This window comes from Pinus tabuliformis, chromosome 1_2 (assembly GCF_031772625.1).
Source record: "Pinus tabuliformis cultivar Carrire ecotype Pingquan chromosome 1_2, CPIR1, whole genome shotgun sequence".
In the NCBI taxonomy this organism is placed as follows: Eukaryota; Viridiplantae; Streptophyta; class Pinopsida; order Pinales; family Pinaceae; genus Pinus; species Pinus tabuliformis.
The window spans coordinates 754,997,654-755,017,853 of NC_142298.1; the positions used below are offsets into that span (position 1 = coordinate 754,997,654).

At 36.7% G+C, this 20,200-nt stretch overlaps 1 protein-coding gene across 1 annotated transcript; it reads left to right on the plus strand.

Annotated features, from left to right (window-relative positions):
• The first annotated feature begins 18,497 nt into the window (after positions 1–18,497).
• LOC149207981 (cytosolic sulfotransferase 8-like) lies at positions 18,498–19,882 on the plus strand. The gene has a single exon (XM_089393975.1). It carries the CDS (start codon positions 18,621–18,623, stop codon positions 19,614–19,616), a length of 996 nt encoding a protein of 331 aa, XP_089250101.1. The 5' UTR covers positions 18,498–18,620; the 3' UTR covers positions 19,617–19,882.
• Positions 19,883–20,200: the final 318 nt, after the last annotated feature.

Consider the following 20,200-nt stretch of genomic DNA (forward strand, 5'->3'; position numbering starts at 1 on the left):
TGAGATACCTGGGCTTGATATCGCCATTGTTCAACACCATATAAGCACATGGCCCGATGCCATTCCTATCCACAAAAAGTAAAGGTATATCCATCCTTCCAAACATGATGTTATTAAAGCTGAAATCGATAAGCTCAAGTAGGCTGGTTTCATTTATCCCATTCTATATACCACATGGGTGTCAAATCCTACTCCCGTTCTAAAGAAACAAGGCATCATTCGTATCTATATGGACTTCCATGATATGAACAAATATTGTGCCAAAGAACATTTCCCCACACCTTTCATATACCAAATCATTGATGAGTGTGCCGGACATGAGTTCCTTTCCTTTATGGATGGATTCTCCTGGTACAATCTGATTCATATCTGCTTTGCCAATCAACCCAAAACTGCTTTTACCAGTCCGTGGGGAACCTTTTCTTATCGAGTCACACCTTTCGATTTAAATAATGCTAGGGCCACTTTTCAACATGTCATGTCCTATTATTTTCATGACCTAGCTCACATTATCCTTGTGTATCTAGATGATGTCATCACTCATTCCAAGATTTGATCACAACACCTCGCTGATTTCTGTACCATCTTCTTATGATGTTGCAAGTATAGCATTCACCTCAAACCCCTTAAGTGTGTATTTTGTGTTCCTATTGGATGGATTTTAGGCTTCATAGTTTCCAAATATGGTATCACCATTGATCCTCTCAAAGTTCAAGCCATTCTTGAACTTCCTCCTTCGTGAATCCTTCGCTAGTTACAAATCCTCCAAGGCAAAGCCAACTTTCTTTGCCATTTTGTTCTTGATTATGCCACCACTGATCATGGGTTTCCTAGACTCCTTCAATCTAACATTCCATTTATTTGCGATGACCAAGCTAAAAAATCTTTCGATGCCCTCAAATATGCTCTCATTACTGCTCCCTTGATCAACTTAGCGAACTTTGAGAGGGATTTCATCTTGTACATCTCAATGTCCACCTATTCGATTTTCGGGATACTAATATAGGAACATGGTTCTAGAAATGAGCATGTCATCTACTATGTTAGTAATAACCTGAATGGTCCCCCTATATCTTATTCTCATGAAGAAAAGTTGTTTTTTGCTGTTGCATTCTCTGTCTAGAAGCTGCGTCATTATATCTTCACGCGTACCACCAAGGTTGTGACTAATTCTAACCCCATGGCCTTCCTGTTGGGTTGGTGAATCATTAATGGGAAGTATTCCCACTAGATCGTTATCCTCTAAAAATTTGATTTGGAAATTTTCACGCCCAAGAGTAAGTAAGATTTAGCCCTTTTTGAATTCAATTTTGAATATACTACTGGTGCACTAGATCCGCTCATTAATGATGACCTCCCAAATGAACACTTGTTTGCTATATCCTCAGATGATCCTTATTATGGAAACATCATTACCTAGTTTCGAACTTAGAAATTCACCCCCCCATCTCAATCGTGATGATAAAAAATGGATTCGATGTCAAGCCCATCACCATCTCTTCATCGGGGATGATCTTTATTATCATGGTGTCAACATTTTCCGTCATCATTTTCTCATCCATGATGAAGCTGAGCAAGTTCTCAATGCCTGTAATGGTGGCTCTTGTGGTGGTCATCTCTCTAGAATGGCCACTACCAAAAAAATCTTGTGCGCCTAATACTTTTGGCCTTCTGTCTTTAGTGATTTCATTGAGGTAGTCAAACACTATCCGAGTTTTCAATTATATTGCCCTAAGGCTCGAGCTCCACTTTCTACCCTCCATCCTGTCATTGTCACCGACCCTTTCTGTAAATGGTCCATTGACTTTATGGAGTGTCGACCTCCATCTACTAATAACCATAAGTATATTATTATGTTTGTTTACTATTTCACCAAATGGGATAAAGCCATGCCCACGTTTAATAACACCACATCCACTACAACCCTGTTTTTATTTAACCATGTTATCTCTCAATTCAGGGTACCAAATAAATTGGTTTCTGACCATGGCCGACACTTTGAAGATGAGATTTCGCATGAGCTATCTTCATTGTTGAGTCATCTTATTATCGCCAAGGCAATGACCAAGTTGAAGTTGTGAACACAATCCTTAAAACTATGCTTTAGCATATGGTGAATAAACACAAGACCAATTGGCATCTTATGTTCTTTTCTACATTGTGGGCCTATAGAATTTATGTCGAAAATTCCACTGGGTTCCCTCCTTTCCACACTTTTTTTGGATAGGAGGTAGTCTTACCGATCATGTGTGAAATCCCGTCCCTCCACCTTATTGTCGAACTCCTCCCAGACACCCAATCCCTTGAAAAAAGACTCACCATACTTGAGCATACCAATGAAGATTGTTGTGTTTCATTGCAAACCATCGAGGTGGCCAAAAGGTGCACCAAAGCTCAATATGACTGTAAAATCCACCTCGTACCTTTCATGAAGGTGACCTTGTTCTTTTCTATAACCAAGCTCATGATGTCCTAGAGCATGAGAAATTTGAATCATTATGGCTCGGTCCTTATATCATTGGTAAGTGCTTGGCAAAGGGGGCATACCTTTTAGAAAGTCCAAAAGGAGAAATTTTTCCCAACCCTTGTAATGCACTTTACATGAAGAAATTTTACCCATAGCATTTCCCATTGAAATGCATGTCTTTTTTTATTTTCTGCATTTAGGTATCTTGCATCCCCCATCATATCATTTGTTGTATCCTTGTGCCTTTCATATGGATCCATCATCCACAACATATATCGGTTATGCCGATGGTGCGAATCACTTTTCTAGGAATCTAGCCTTGGCAGCTTAGGGCATTTTTACCACTTTTCATTTGTTAGTCCACTCCAACAACATTTTCATTGTATTTTCCACCAATAAACAAGTTGAATATGATGAAGTGATAGGTTTGTTAGTCAATGCCCTTCATCATTGAATCCTTCACCTTTATGTTTGTCTTGATTCCTTACTACTTGTCATGCAATTGAATGGCATCTATCATGTGCGTAATCCTGCCCTATTTAGAAAGTATCTTCGAGTTAAGATTTTGGCATGTGATTTTGAATCCATTTCATTCAATCATGTTCCTAGAGAAAAAAATAACTATGTAGATACCATCAAAAATAATATTATAGATTGGAATTTATCACATGCATATACAAGAAGACATCCATAGCATAAACAAATGGTGAACCACATTGTCACAAAAAGATGCATGACCATATTATGTACCGTAATATCCAACATACGGCCTTTGGAGTCCACTACTCTAAATACATTTAACATGCCCATTGCATGTTACATATAAACATGGGGGCACACATGCCACTATGCCTAATCACTGTCCTCTAGAGGATCTTGTGCCAATAGATCCATTCCCCTACCTCGTAAGTATCGAACTACCTGACTGGACATCACTATAAGCCTGGTGATACCTCACCACTCTAAGGGAAGATTGACACATGCATATTTATATTGATCTTCTAGCTTATCCCACCCACGCTCTATCACCCTGATCGGTAGAAAGTCGAACCTATGATGGAGGTCCTCTAGTAATGAATCACTATCTTCTCTCTATTGTGATGTCAATTCTATCTGATCTACGACCCCAAGTGTTGGATCTCATCCCGTATATCCTACCAGGCTCACCAATGCTATATACGCATGTCACAACTTTGAAAATTAGTACCACACACACATATTTTTTAAACTATACATGCAACCAAAATATAGAAACTGCCACTTACCATTTGTGCCCCATGTTGGTCCTGGTAGTAATGGTAGATTAGGATCTCCCTGAAAATTAATTCCACTATATGGATAGCCATATATGCACAATGGAATGTGATCCTAGTGAGCAAGGAACTTAGGTCGGAACACCCATATGACTCCCCCTCCTCCGCCTCGTCATAGTAACTACCCCTAGCAGCACATCCTAGGCTCCTTCGGGCCCCCATCACAGATCTGTACATGGGGACGGATGGTAGGGATCTTCTCAAAGAAGAATGAGCATAAAAATGTCCCAAATTAAAAGTTATCATTGGCCCACTGCTTACATAGACTCAACTAATGTTTCAACAATGTCAACAACATTTGGGCCCACCCATAGTAGTTCCCTCCCAATGCACTCTCCACCAACATCATATTCCCTCCAGAAATGGAGTGGAAGGCATGACTACACCAAAGTTCCATTCCACTACTACGGTCATAGCTTGTGTCTCTAGTCTCTCTAAGTCTTGTATCTAAATACTTGTTCCCTTTACCCAAGTACCAAGTACACAATGAAGATCCACAAACTCTTGAATATGCCTCCCATGAGGTAGCACTAGATGAATCTCCCCCACCACCCATAAGGGTGGCATTCATGTCAAAAAATATATGTCCTGAATCATGATCTTGATCCTATACCCCTATATCACAAAGGCCTCCTGATTTCAATCCCAGTAGCTCATAATATGGGATAAAAGTGGCTCTCCCTCATTGATCAATGGGTTGTCCAAAAACTTAAGTAACCCATGCTGTGCTAGAGCCCCTATGACAACCTGATTCCCCTAACTCTTAGTACAAAGAAATTCAAAATCTCATTCTCTCCACACCAGTGTGAGTTCTGCCATACCTACCAAAAACCATCAAATTTTGTGAGTTCATATCGATCAAATGCATTTTCAATTCTTAGCCTCAACTCCTTGGAATTGCCTAGTACTATCTTTTGCTCAGGTCCAAAGCATATTTTTTCCACCAAAAACTACACTGGATGCACTTTTTGTCCCTTTTCCTGCGCCCTAGAGCACAAAAAAAAATTCCCAATGGGTGCATTATGATATTGAAGAAAATATAGGGTTTCCCTGAGTTAGCTGAGGCCCTAATACGAGAACTTAATCCACTTGAAATGATTAGTAAGGTTAGCCTACATACTTGAAAGTTGCAGATCCAAATTTTGACGGTCAGTCTGTCCACTATGAGCTTGCCAAGATTTAGTGCCTTCTCCTCCTCTCCAAATTCTCCAAAACATCCCTATGCAAATGAATTGGATTTGGGGGTAAGAAGCCCTTTTATAGGAAAAACCCTAGTTTTTGCGCTTACCATTTCAAGAAAACTGTAGTTTTGTTTGATGAACTGTAAGCACTGTTGGAAAGCTCTCATTGAGCTTTATAATGGGTCTCTCTTTATTTTTGGTATTTTGAAACTTCACCAGGAAGCCATTTTTTCCACGAGGTCTCATTTTGTCACCTATAAAAATCGCCTCTTCATATGAGTTTCTTGTACTATGGGAAGACTTTACCTTTTCACTTGTTAACTTATGTGTCGAGTTTTGTCATGAGTAACCATTATTTACTCATGTTTTTATGGTCCCATTTGGTCCTGTCCCATGTGGCAGCATCATCGAGTCACCCTTGTTTAGAGCATAAGAGGTGAGTCACCCTTGCATCCATGGAGTTTGTTCAGAGTCCCGTTGAGTCCTGTTATAATGTATCATCCATATTTGCATCATATTCGTCCCATTCTTCTCATATTTGGCCTCACGCTACATTGATATGTCTTTGGAAAAGCCTCTATCTAAGTATTTCACCATCCCCTTTCGAATCGAGTCACTCATTTCCAGGTCAGCCATGCATACTATGCTCTAACAAGGGAACTCATCAGTCCACCACTCATCTTGTATCCTTCCATCCTCATCCTTGCTGTCATTCTATCAATCACATTACTATGATCCTCATGCCTTTATTGAGGAATCCTCATTGCCTCAACTCTAGCGGGCCCTCTTCTATTGACTTCAGCACATTAAATCTAGAAGAGTGGTTTAGAGGGTGGTGTACCTTTGTTCTATATTTCATCATTGTTCGGTGTCTCAGATCAAGCATAGGGAACCATCATTTCCCTTTGACTTGGGTGTATCTCGCGTACTCGACTCAAGCTCATTATCGCATGATTGAGATTCGTACACTTGATGCTCCAGTGATCCAGTAGATTGTACTAGAATCTCCTAGGTATGTATGAGATGTTCCAAACCTCATGATGGGGTGGTCCTTCAGGTAAACCCCCACATGCTCGAATGGCAACATATTATCATCCAGGCTTAGATGTAGTTCCATTGATTTAACTGGTTCGGTTTCAGCCGCTTGCAACACCCACAACATGCATGTATCCTTCAAATAATCCATTCAGATCTTCAAAGCCATTTCCTCTTCAACAGGGCTTCTTCGGTTGTGATACCCCCTCACTATGTTAGCTTGAGGGGAATTATGTCTCATGTACTCAGATCATCAGATGTTATTGTATTTAGTCCTCGCTTCTCTCTTCTAAGAACATTTTGTATATGGGAATCATTGTAGCATTGAATCGCTTTTTGGCCCATTCATGCTAGCATATCATGTGTCATGTATCATGTAATGTGTTGCTTATACCCACATTGTTCTGCACACCATTATTATTTTTACTCGGTTATATTGGTGGGTATGGGTATGCTTCCTCGCCTCATTTGAGATTATGTACTACAAAATAAAGTGAGACTTATATTAGCTTAATAGATCTCACCCCCTCTATTTCCACTTCTTCCTTGCATCTCTCTCTCTCTCTCTCTCTCTCTCTCTCTCTCTCTCTCTCTCTCTCTTTGTGTGTCTCGTGAAAGTGCAACCTACAACGTATTTCATTCATATGATTTTCTCCTGACACTCTTACATTGGGGGGGTAATCGGTTATCACCAAAAAAATGATCACATAGCCATTTCCTACTAGGTGGATCAAAATACACATTCTATGATTAATTTTACCATGCTAAGTCCACTTTCACCATAGGAAATAATTTAGTAAACCATTTTTATTAGATTATTCTTATTAAAATTCAAAGCCCCCTTGAGAATAATTGAATAAATCATTATTTATTTAATTTTCTCTAGAAATAATTATTTCTTAATGTTGACACCTAATCTTCTGCAATTGGGTGAATTTGGAATGTGAACAGTCATCAGAAGATGAACTGAGCAGTCACATTCTTTGTATATAACAATAGCTACCTAATGAAATAAATTGTATTAGTTTTCTGCCAAACTGGAGTTACTCCTGGCCTGACATGGTATCAGAGCCAGCTCCCTGTTTACCCTTTATGTCTTTGTAACTCCTGATCTGCTCCATTTCTCTCTCTATAATTCTATCTGCCTACCTACGTTCTGTCTGCCACACCTGCGCTGCCCTGACATATTCTATTTATGATTTCTTGCGCCCTGTTCATTTGAATACGCTCAGAATCCAAAACTGTTCCATATTCCTGCGCCACTGGGCTCTGTCCATTAACGCATCTGTCATCTGTATTAACGCATCTGTCATCTGTATTAACGCATCTGTTTCGCGTGAAATATTCAGAGGAAGGTCTTCAGAGTCCACGACACCCTTTACAAAGCTAAGCTCCTGGATTTGAAATGGGATTTGGCACGCATTCGTTCTGGCGTAGATCTCTACCTGGTATCGAAGCGTGGTGGTCTCTGTCCCATATATAACTGTTCATATAAAACTGTTAATAACTGGTCTCTGTCCCATATGTTTAAAGCGCTGTCTATCTGTATTTTTTAGAGCGCTGTCTATTAGTGGGCATTGAACCCGTGACCCATAGAACCCAACATAGTCTCCAAAATGTTGCGCTAGCAAGGGCATGTCTCATTGTCTTATATTTTTAAAGCGCTGTCTCATTGTCTTGTATTTTTAAAGCGCTGTCTCATTGTCTTGTATTTTCAAAGCGCTACATATCTTCATCCTTGGTGAACCCGACGTGAAACTCTGAGCTGGTTCGAACTGCCGAATTCTGGTGAGCTGGTGTAATCGTATCAATTTCCTTGATTGTTCGAAGACTTGTAATCGTATCTCGTGTCAGCATTGTATTGAGCTATCATTATTTTCTTAGACAAATCCAGACAGAATAAAAGTTATGAACTGGCCTTTGTAATTGATAGTTCAGATCGCAGGATACGAGAGAGCTTGAGGTCTTGAACAGCGCATTTAAATCATATAACTGTTCATATATGTAAATGCGTGTGAAAAGTTGTTTTTTCCATTGTGATTTTTTTGCCAAGGGCGACATGCTTCTACCATTGCAAAAGCAAATTTTCGAATAATGGATGTGTTGATCGATTGGTTTCTGGTCTAGAGAATCAAAGGGATTTATGGTGATTTTTTTTAATCTTTTCAGTGAACTTTGAAATTGTAATACCGTTGCTGCTCCAACTTTGTAGAGCTCGCGGTTAATACCGTTGCTGCTCCAACTTTGTAGAGCTCGCGGTGAATGACTGATTATTTTTAAACAACCAAAGTTATTTCCCACAGAAATCTTTTGAGTACAATTTCACTGTATATCAGCAGAAGTTTTTTTTATCAGCAGAAGTATTTTTACAGAATGCATTCAATCATCTCTATGGTAGGAATAGTTCTCACTGGCAAGGAGAACTATCCTGAATGGTCCCGGATGATAAAACACACCCTCATCTTCAATGAGTTGTGGAAAGGAGTGTGTGTCGGAGAAGCAGACAATGACCCAGTGTAGCCTACATTAGACAAAGAGCTCGTCATTTGAGAAAACAAGAACAGCAAAGCCTATGCATTAATCGCAGCATCTGTAAATGAAGAGGTGAGTCACCATATTTCCTCATATTCAACTGCCTTTGAAGCTTTACAAAAGCTGAAAGAACTCTATGACTCACATTTTGCACTTGAAGTTGTTCAGCTCATGATTAAACTCTTCACTCTTGAACTGAAAAATAATGATCCTCTTGCTCTTGCATCTGAAGTAAAGTCTATAATGCATGATATCAAATCCACTAAGGTTGAGCTGGATATCCCTCTTATTGCTTTTCTCAAGGCACTCTATCCTACCTACTCCAATTATCTTGAGTCTTTACAAGCAAATGGAAATCTTAAAGATATAACCTTTGACTCTCTTGTGAAAAAGTTTGCTGAAAGAGAGTAAGCCTTTGGAAAGAAGACAACCCCTGAATCTTCTGAAGAGACTATGTGCATTGCTCATAAAGAAAAGCATCCTGCTCAAGATTCTACAAGAGGAAGAGGTGGACAAAGAGGAAGAGGAAGATACTTCAGAGGCAGGGGGGGCAAACATTCTCAAGGAGAAAAGGCATACTTACACTGCATTAGCTACAAAAGAAATGGATCACATGATGCTTCTACATGCAAGCTACCATGGGACAAAATTGATCAGAAAAGAAACCAACAAAAAAGTAAAACTGATGATACAGACAAAGGTAAAGCACCTGAATCCGCTCACTATATTGAGGCACAATGTAACATTGGAGTAAATGAAGATTTGTTTAATGCTTCACTTGCTTCTTCGAAAAATGATTGGTTGCTTGATTCAGGAGCAACCTGTCATATGACTCATAGAACAGATTTTTTTGAAGATTTCACTGATAATGTTGATGGAGCAGTATACTTTGCAGATCAGTCAAAAATCAAGCCATCAGGGCTTGGTACAATCAGGCTTAAACTGCTTGGTCTTCCAGACTTTCTTCTGGATCATGTTCTATATCTCCCACAGCTCAAGAGAAATTTGTTGTCCTTGGTTCACATCCGCCAGCAAGGTCACTCCATTCATATGTTTGATGGCAAGCTTGAGGTAAGAAAAGCATCTGACCACTCACTTGTCATGAGGGGAATAGAAGAAGAAAGGCTTCTCAAACTGCAAGAAACCTCTGCTCATGCACAACATTTCTCATATATTTCTCATCTTGAAGAAGGTACACTTCCATCAAGTTTATTATGGCATGCTAGATTTGGACATTTAAACTATGACAGTCTCCGCTTATTGAAGAAAAATGGTGTTGTTGGTTTGCCTACAATTCCTAGGAAACATAAGCAATGTGATGCTTGCATTCTAGGAAAGCATAGCAAACAGTCTTTTCATGATTCACATTCAAGAGAACATAGGAAGCTTGAACTCACTCATTCAGATTTATGTGGTCCAATGCCTGTTCCTTCTGCAAATGGAAATAAATATATCATGACATTTATTGATGATTACACCAGAATGTGTTGGGTTTATTTATTGAAGAACAAATCTGATGCTTTTCAAACATTCAAGAATTTTCATAAATGGATTGAAAATGATGCACAATCTCATATTGGCTCTATTCACACTGATAATGGAAAAGAATATACATTAACTGAATTTGAAAACTATCTTCGCCAACATGGGATCAAACATCAAACAACTGTGCCTTATAATCCCCAACAGAATGGTGTAGCTGAAAGAATGAATAGAACAATCTTGAATATGGTACGATCCATGCTTTTCTTAAAAAATGTAAAGATAATGTTTTGGGCTGATGTTGTTCTATGTGCTGCATATATAAAGAATAGATGTCCATCTAATGCTATAAGAAACAAGACTCCTTATGAATTGTGGTATGGACATGTTCCTTCGGTAAAACATCTCAGGATCTTTGGTTCCACCTATTATGCTTTGACACCAAAGGTACATAGAAACAAACTTGGTGCTAGAAGTCGTAAGTGTATCTTCCTGGGGTATTCAAACACCTCCAAAGCATACCGCCTCTATGATGAAGCAAATAAAAAGTTTGTTGTATCTAGAGATGTCATTTTTCTTGAATCATCCAAATCTGACAATGTTGTTGAGCAGCAACTTGATCACTTGGATAGATTCACAAAAACGAAATCATTTCAAGAATTTGATAATCAGATTCCACATCTTGAAGGGGGGATTCCTATACTAGATCAACATGTGGAATATTCTTCTGAAGAACAATCTCCCCTGCATGAAACTCCAACAACGGATGATGCTTTAAGTGATGTAATTGATAGAATTGGGAGACTCAATCTTGATTCAGTCCCAACTCAATCAACAGAGCAGCCTGGACCATCTCAGAAAGGTCCCCCAAAGTGGCTGACAAAGACACTTGAAAGTGTTCATCCTGATGAAATTGGAAAAACAGGAACCAGAAATTCAAACCAACAAAATGGAGGTGATGTAGATGACTCTAATTCACCTGTTGATATGGATGTTTCTTATGATTGTGAATTGAACTTGTCTACAGATTTTTAACCAACTTCCTTCAAAGAAGCAGCTTCTCATGATGAATGGAAAGAAGCGATGCAAAAGGAGTATGATGCCCTCATAAAGAATGGCACTTGGAAGCTGGTTGATCCTCCATTTGGAACCAAACCAATTGGCTGCAAGTGGGTCTACAAGAACAAGTACAAAGCTGACGGCTCACTTGACAAGCACAAAGCTGGGCTTGTGGCAAAAGGTTTTGCACAGAAGGAAGGGGTCGATTATGTGGAAACTTTTTCCCCCACAGCAAAATGGGCCACCATCCGGACACTCTTTGCACTAGCAGCTCAGAACGGTTGGAAAGTCCATCAAATGGATGTAAAAACTGCCTTCTTGAATGGAGATCTAAAAGAGAATGTTTTTATGTCCCAGCCTGAAGGATTTGCTGTGAACGGACATGAACAAAAAGTATGCAAACTTGTGAAGTCCTTGTATGGCCTCAAACAAGCACCGTGAGCCTAGTATGAAAAACTAACTGAGCATCTTCTGAAACTCAACTTCAATCATTTTGATCTTGATGATGCAACTTTATTTGTCAAGAAAGTTGGCAAAACAGTTGTATATCTTGTGGTATATGTAGATGATCTTTTAGTGACAGGGAACAATGAAAGCTACATTGCATCCATAAAGAAGGAATTGGGGAAAAGTTCTGAAATGACTGATTTGGGCTATGTTCATTACTATCTTGGCATTGAAGTAACCCAACATCCAAAATCCATATTTCTTTCTCAAAAGAAATACATTGGAGATTTGTTAAACAGATTTGGCATGACAGAGTGCAATCCTCTTTCTACTCCAATGGAACAAAACTTAAAGCTCACATCTATTGAAGGAAAGGAATTTGAGGATGCAACAAAGTATAGACAGCTTGTAGGAAGTCTCATCTACCTCACTACTACCAGACCAGACATTTCATTTGCTGTTGGAATCCTCTCCAGGTTTATGCAAAATCCTTGTGAGGGACATTGGTCTGCTGCAAAAAGAGTTCTAAGGTACTTGAAGGGAACTCAAGACCTTGGAATCAAGTATACACAGGTAGACGACTTCAGCTTGACTGGATACTCTGATTCAGACTTCGATGGAGACAAAGAAACAGGGGTATCTACTTCAGGATATGCTATGAGTCTTGGATCAGGAGCTGTCTCTTGGAGATCACGCAAACAATCAGTTCCAGCAGATTCCACAACAAAAGCAGAATACATGGCAGCAGTTGAAGCAACGAAAGAAATTGTGTGGCTCAGAAAAATTCTTGAAGATTTGCAGGTAAAACAAGTACAATCAACTCCACTCATGATTGACAACACCTCTGCAATAAAGTTGGCCAAGAACCCAAAGTTCCATGATCGTACAAAGCACATCAATACTAAATATCATCTGATTCGACATCATGTTGAGGTCAAAACAATCCATCTCCGTCATTGTTCCATAAATGAGCAAATTGCAGACATCTTCACCAAAGCGCTTGGAAGAGAAAAGATTGAAAGATTCTGAACGATGCTTGGACTCACCAACATCCCTTCAGATTAAGGGGGGGAATGTTGACACCTAATACTCTGCGATTGGGTGAATTTGGAATGTGAATAGTCATCAGAAGATGAACTGAGCAGTCACATTCTTTGTATATAACAATAGCTACCTAATGAAATAAATTGTATCAGTTTTCTGCCAAACTGGAGTTACTTCTGGCCTGACACTTAATTACTTTTGACTTAATCACCTTGGAATAATTAAATAAATCACTATTTATTTATTATTCATTATCTGTCCTTTTGAGATAATTGTTAAATCATTATTTAATAATTATTTCAATTTCATATTTTCCTTAATTCTCACAAAGTGATTAATAAATCATTTTTATTTGTTATTTGTTTCAACCACTTTCTAAATAAATATGTTTGGCCATTTTGAATACCTTTTCCCTCTCAAAAAATATAATAAAGTTTTCCCAACAACTAGATTTAGATTTGGTTAACAATATTTTATTATTTTCAAATTGCTAATTTAGTTCAATACATTGTTATAAATAAGAAGGTTTTCCATTCATTCTTCACCTCAAGCATTTTCATTGTCACCATTATTGTCTCATCACATTTGAGCTCCCACTTGAGTTCAAGCTATTTTGTTTTTCCCCCATTACAAGTTGTGAGAGAGAAATAGATCGTTGAAGCATAGGGACATCAAAATGACCCATCCCACAAAGGGGGATCAATAGAATGAAGCTCATAAATTCTCCTCACCAGGTGTTTCATTTACATTAATAAAAGTTTCTTATTTATACGATCCATTGGATTGCTACACTTTCATTTTTGTTGTTGTATGTTTTGGGCTGCATATGATCTTTTGTAGCATGGTTTTTCTTATTTTTTCACTGTAGATATTAAGCATAAACAACCATTTTTTGTTGATAGAGTCACTTGTCACGAGTGACTTAAGTGAATTATTTTTGGTACACTTGCTAAGAATTTTCATACTAAAATTGACAATATCCAACACCGTCAACATGAGGATAGGAGTCTATGAGTTAGTTGGGGACTCTAGATAAGAAGTGATATCCTTATTTGATTTACTTAAATTTCGGTTACTACATCCTTCTCCTTATTGTGTTATGGCTTTTTCCATATTTGTCCTTGACTACTTGTATCCTCTTGACTATAACTTCAGGACATTTTTTCCTAAGTTATGGGTGTATGTAACGCCCCCTCCCTGATACTATTATCTTACATTATATTACTAACCTACTTGCTAAGTGATTGAATTTTGTGCTTGCTTCTTCTAACAATTATTAGTATATATACAAGGTATGTCTATTCTAGTTACTTACCAGCACCTCGCAGGAATAATGCTAATATTCTATAGCCTATTATGCTAGACGGTTAATTAGTAGTTAAGTTTGATTAATGAATAATCTATGATTAATCTTGAGTTTGATTAATTATCAAACATATGGTTAGCCTTAATATTGATTAGTGATTAATTAACCTTTAATCATGACATATAACTAATCAATTATATTTTAACATGATTTATTTAATATTTAAATTAATAGTATTCTTATGAATCCATAGGTTTTCATAACATTAAAAAATATTATTATTTCATCCTTTCTAGGCCTTAACATGGTTGTCCCCTCGAATTAATTTGAGGATAAGAGAATAGGTGTAGTGACTCGAGGCATTTACAGAGACCTTCATAATGAAAGGAGCTCGGAAGTTTATTGAAGAAATTTAGGTGGAAGGTTACGGGCAAGATAAGTGTGGGAAATTGGGGGAAGGTCATGGGCATTGTTATGGGAATCTTTGGGGAAGAAACTTGGGGAGGATTTTGGGGTTGATTTGGTTTTGGAAATTTGGGCTGATTGTGGGGTTTGGTGCTCGGGAGTGCATAGGTTTTATTGATTGTCACTGAGAGGTTTATTTTGGTGTTGGATATCAGAGGGGTACTGACTTGGGGATCTTAGACATGTTGTGGCTGTTATTTGGACTTGGGCTTGGAGGGATAGGGAAACTGTGGAGGTTTCCTAGGCTAGGAAGCTAGATAGACTTTCCTAATTGGCAGGGTGGCATATTCACTTAAATGGTCCTAGTGAAAGCATCACAACAAAGCATAAGTAATCATGTATTCTTCTTGTTGTTTAGTTAATTTATATAAATAACCTATAAATAGTTTATTGTATTTCAAAATATATTTTTTTCCTAAAATGAAGTGAAATTATGTGGAATATTTTGTTATAGTTTGGGGACCTTGGAATGCGTCCTGATAACCATAAACAATACATGATGACAAGTGGTTTCTAGCTAACCACAAACCTTCACTGCAAAGTTTTTTTAGAGTATCATGAACTTTGTGGGAGCACATTTTCCCTGATGAGGGTTATACCAACATTTGATCCAAGCACATATAATTTCAACTTTTCGTTTCCTTAAATGACTAATACCATTTTCTTTGCTTTAAAACATTATCAAGGAAGACTAATAAACTTCTAATGATATTATGCTTGATGGATTTATTATATCTAAAAAACACACATGACTTTTAAATATACCTTGCTTCATTTTGTTCATTGTCCCACCACATTTCTGTTTATTTACTGTGTTTATCTTCCAATGCATTCTTTCGATTTCTTTTGTGTCCTTTCCCTTGTCCTTGTCCTTTTCTATTGCTTATTATTCCTTTTTCTTCATGCATATGAGTCCATTTACTTCAACTTTCTATGTTGTCTTCTTTTGTGAATGCATACATGTCTTCTTTTACTTTTTTGTTTCTTCCTTCTAAACCTTTTGCCTTATTATCCTTAGTCACCTTTCTCTTTTCCACTATAAGCTTCTTCGTGCTCATTGTGACTGACAACTAGTCTTTTTAGCATCATGCATTTTCCCCCTACTACACAATACCTCACCAAGCTCCTTCCTTGGACTTGGTCTTTTGGGCTTGTTGGTTCATTCCAATAGAACCTTCTAAGATTCCTCTTCTCTTTTAAGATTTTGCACCTACTCACTTCTCTTGACAACTCTACCCTCAATCACAACTATTAAACTTTTTCAATAACTTCTACCTAACCATAACTGAAAGTTGTTGTTCTTTCTTCTTTGTTGTAAGAAGTTCTACCATAAATCCTCTCTCTCTTTTTCCATCTTCGTGAAGTCTGCATCATTTTCTCTCTACATTTGTCTTCTTTTGTTGTCGGATAATTCTTCATTTAAATCTTCCATTGCAAAACTTGCATAAATTTATTTCTTGTAGGAGGGGCATCTCCATACAACAAAACACTTATAATATTATTTATTCAATTGTAATTACATGGTTACAAAATATGTTTCTTCTTGGGTTCTGCAAAACAAACAAGACACCTATGACATTGGTTTGGAAATCTTAATTAACACACCATTTTCATGATTTGACATAAATCGACTTAGACTAACTTTATTTCACTTGAATCTTAACTTTAAACTCTCAACTTAATTGTAATTCATTACTTCAACAAACCCTTGCTTTATCATAATTTTCAGAGTGTTGGGTACCGCCAAATATGCACCCTTGGCATTTCAGCATAAGGGTGAAATCATGGAGGTGGGTTACACTTTTTGGCGAAACGAGGGTGCAATTTGGTGAAAAAAGGATTTTCGATCGCGTGATTTTAAAAGCTTGATCGAGTTTTTGAGGCACATAAAAGGAGCTTGATCGAGCATTTAAACAAATCCCTAATAGAGCTCCTGCGTAACCCTAGGTTATGAGCTTGATCTAGCTTTAAGTCTTGATCGAGATTTATGGGTTGATCGATCCCTAAAGCTTAATCAAGCCTTATAGATGTAATTGTATCTGCGGTAATAAATCTCTCTCAACCTGTAAAATGTCATTGCACTCAATTATGTCCTTAGTCCGCACAAGTGTGAGGTATATATAAAAAAAATTACTCGCTTGCAATATATAATTTTAAAATAATAAAAACATAAAATTGAATTTTAAAACATTATTTGACTAATTTGACTTTGAGTAATCTAGACTTAAATGTGTGTATGAAATTATCATTCAAAGAATAATATTATAAAATTTAGTTTAGTTTAGTTTGTTGTTTTTATTTATTTATTTATTATAACTTAATTTATTTTTATTGAAAATTTCTACATAAAAAAATTATAAAAGGATAAAGTATAAAAATATGTTATACTTGAAATCAAAACTTCTCTTAAAGAGAAGTATTGAGAGGCTTTATTTTTTTTTAGATAACTATGATAGCTCCATCGAGCTATAGGCTTGATTGAGCCTCTCTTTAACCAGGTTAAGAGATCCATCGAGGGTTTCTTAAACCCTCGATCGAGCTATTTGAAATTTGAATTTTAAATACTCGATCTGATCATTTTAAGCGCTCGATTAAGCTGTTGAGGGCCTAAAAAATAGAGTTGAAATTTGAATTTTAAATACTCGATCTGATCATTTTAAGCGCTCGATTAAGCTGTTGAGGGCCTAAAAAATAGAGTTTTAACACCTCTTCTGCAGATTTATATGCAACACCATTTTGCACCCTAGCAGACTCCAAGCAAAATTTGTCTTTAAGTGGCAGAGTTGATTATGTTGGATTCTGCAAGGAACCCTCTATCCAATGACATATGAATTTGACATTTTCGAATTCATATGATATTTTTTTATCTAATTTCCTTTAAACATAATGCTTGAAATATTTTTGAACAGTTTCAATGGGGTTGAGTAAAAATCAATAACATAAAATATATCCAACTAAAAAATTTCAAAAAATACCACTATCTTAGTTTACGAGTCCTCTTCAAAATGGTTCTTTTGGTTTTTCAATGTATTTAAAGAGCTGCAAAAAAATTCAATTGAAATATAATTTTGCATAAAAAATAAATTTTTAATATGAAAAATTTAATTCTCTCCCTGTGTAGATCATGCTTATATATATATATATATATATATATATATATATATATATATATATATATATATTAAAAATTACACACTTTAGATTAAGTTATGCTACGTGAACACATTCATATCTCTTATATTTTGCGAAAATTTTCAAGGACATATATTGCATTTAATGGAAATTTGATAGATTATATGGCACTAATTTTTTTTTCAAAAAATATGATTAAGAGAACAACATAATTCTCCACATATTGTCTTTTTACTCCAAATCAAAATTCACAATTTTTTTTTATGAATTTTGAAAACTACACTTAGATAAAAAAAAAAAAAAAAAAACATAAAATTTCATTTGGTGAAAAAAATATAATCCATTTTTATTCTTTCACCCATAAACAGTATTAGCTGATTTCAATTTAAAACAGCTTACATGATTTTTATACCATTAAACAATTTTTTAACAAGTGATTCTATTTATGACACCACACATTTATTTATACATATTTCAAAATATTCTCACTTTAATGATTCTCGAAGATCTTTTACGCATCAAATACATGTGCATGCCTCTTTACAATGTTATAATATGTTTGTGGTGATGTCGAGCATATTCGTAGTGCCCCCAACCACTTTTATGGCAATTATTGACAATAGTATGAAATAAAAACAAAATGTGCTTTGCGTTTTTATAATGTTTCTTGCTACGTCGAACATATCTCTTAGGATAGTAGGAAATAAAAAACAAAATGTGCTTTGCCTTTTTATAGATTCATGTGATCTCCACAATAATTAATATTACTTATAAATAATTATTAAGTATTAACCGAAAGGCAGAAATAAAATAATATTTTATAATTAAAAATATTTTCAAATATATATATATTTAATTTATATATTCATTCTTTTTATAATGGTTATTAATAATTTTAAAATTTAAAATTAAAATTTTGAGATTACTTAAATTAACTATGATTATGAAAATAAAGTGTACGTTTTCCCATGGAGATCAACCCAATGAATGTATAAAGGACACTACTCTTACTTTCTATTACCTTCAATGGCAATCGTTGCTCGTAGATCAACAAGGACACGACTCTCACTTTCTATTACGTTCAACGGCAATCATTGCTCGTAGTGGAGTCGTTTTCCAGTTGTGAACAGCGCCAGCAGCAAGAGGAGGGCGAGATCATGGCGGCGGTAGAAGAAGAATCGACTATGGAATTGAAAAATTCGTCATCCACTGACCTCATTGAGTCCTGCGGGATGAGGACCCAGAAGTGTGAAGGGTTTTGGATACAGGTCAACACAATACCAGCAGTGAAGGTTTTGCAAACGGGATTCCAACCGCTCCCGGACGACATTTTCTTGGCTTCATTACCAAAAACGGGGACAACATGGTGTAAAGCATTGCTTCACACCATCGTCCAATTTTGCAAAGAAGACACGAATTTCGGGGCTTCTGTGGAAGACCGAAATCCCCATTCTTTGGTACCCACCATGGAAACACACCTCCTCCATTCTACTGCTGAGCATCAACTGTACGATGTTTCCATTTTTTCCAAGTTTCCATCGCCGCGTGTGCTGCACACCCATTTGCCATTCAGTTTGCTACCTCTTCCTGTGAGGTCTTCCGCTTGTAAGATTGTTTACATTGCTCGCAACCCCAGGGATGTCTCCGTTTCCCGTTGGAAATTTTTCAATAAACTCCATGAGGACGGGTTCTCTTATTCAAATGGAGATTTGGGCAAGGAAGCTATGTTTGATGGGTTTTGTTCTGGATTTTTCCATGGCGGCCCGTTTGCCGAAAGCGTCCTGAGTTATTGGCGTGAAAGCAGACGGGATCCAAATAAGGTGATGTTTGTTACTTACGAGGACCTGCAAGCCGATTGCGTGGGTTGCGTTAAAAAGCTTGGCCTTTTCTTGGGCTGCTCTCCTCAACTCGTGGACGAGAACGCTGCAATAATTGCGGAGAAGTGCAGTTTCCAAAGCCTGTCAACAGCGGAGGTGAACAAAACGGGCAGAGTGTTGGAAAATAAATTTCGAATGCCCAACCACAGTTTCTTCAGAGAGGGAAAAGTGGGCGAGTGGAAGAAGCATTTCACCCCACAGATGGAGGAGCGTATTTATTTGGAGATCGAGCAGAAATTGAACAACGAAGGTCCCCATTTCAAATACAGTTTATAGAAAGCCATTACATCACTGATCCATTTTCGTTATTAGATAAGAGCTAAGTGGTGTTGAATGTTATTATATTACTGTCATCTATTTTTGTTTATAAGATAGGCGTTGTCGAGTCTGCTACAGTGGGTTCGTGAAGTTGTTTCTGATTGTCTCGGTTAGGTTTGGTGCGTTTGAAGGTGTTTATAATTGTGTGGGTTAAGATTGAATATTTATGAAAATATTATGTTGTATTTGTTCTAATTGTGTGGGCTTTAAGTTTTGATATTTATGAAAATATTTTGTAATATTTGTTTTAATGGTGTGGAATATAAGTTTTGATATTTATGAAAATATTATAGTTTATATGACATAATAGTGAAAATTATTTTTCCCAAGTATTTTTCCTAATTACTTATTTTTGAGACATTTTTATTATTGTGAAAAAAATAGAGATTATTGTGTTGACATTTTGTGTTATTATGTAGCGTTAACATAGTAGAAGACTTTGTTTTAATCTCTGTCTTGAATATTTAGATAAATAATAATTAAAATGGATAATAATTGAATTTTTAAAATTAGAATAATTTTAGATAAATGTTAATTAATAT

Coding starts and splice junctions, on each gene's coding strand:
- LOC149207981 (XM_089393975.1), top strand. CDS start 18,621: ATGGCGGCGGTAGAAGAAGAATCGACTATGGAATTGAAAAATTCGTCA.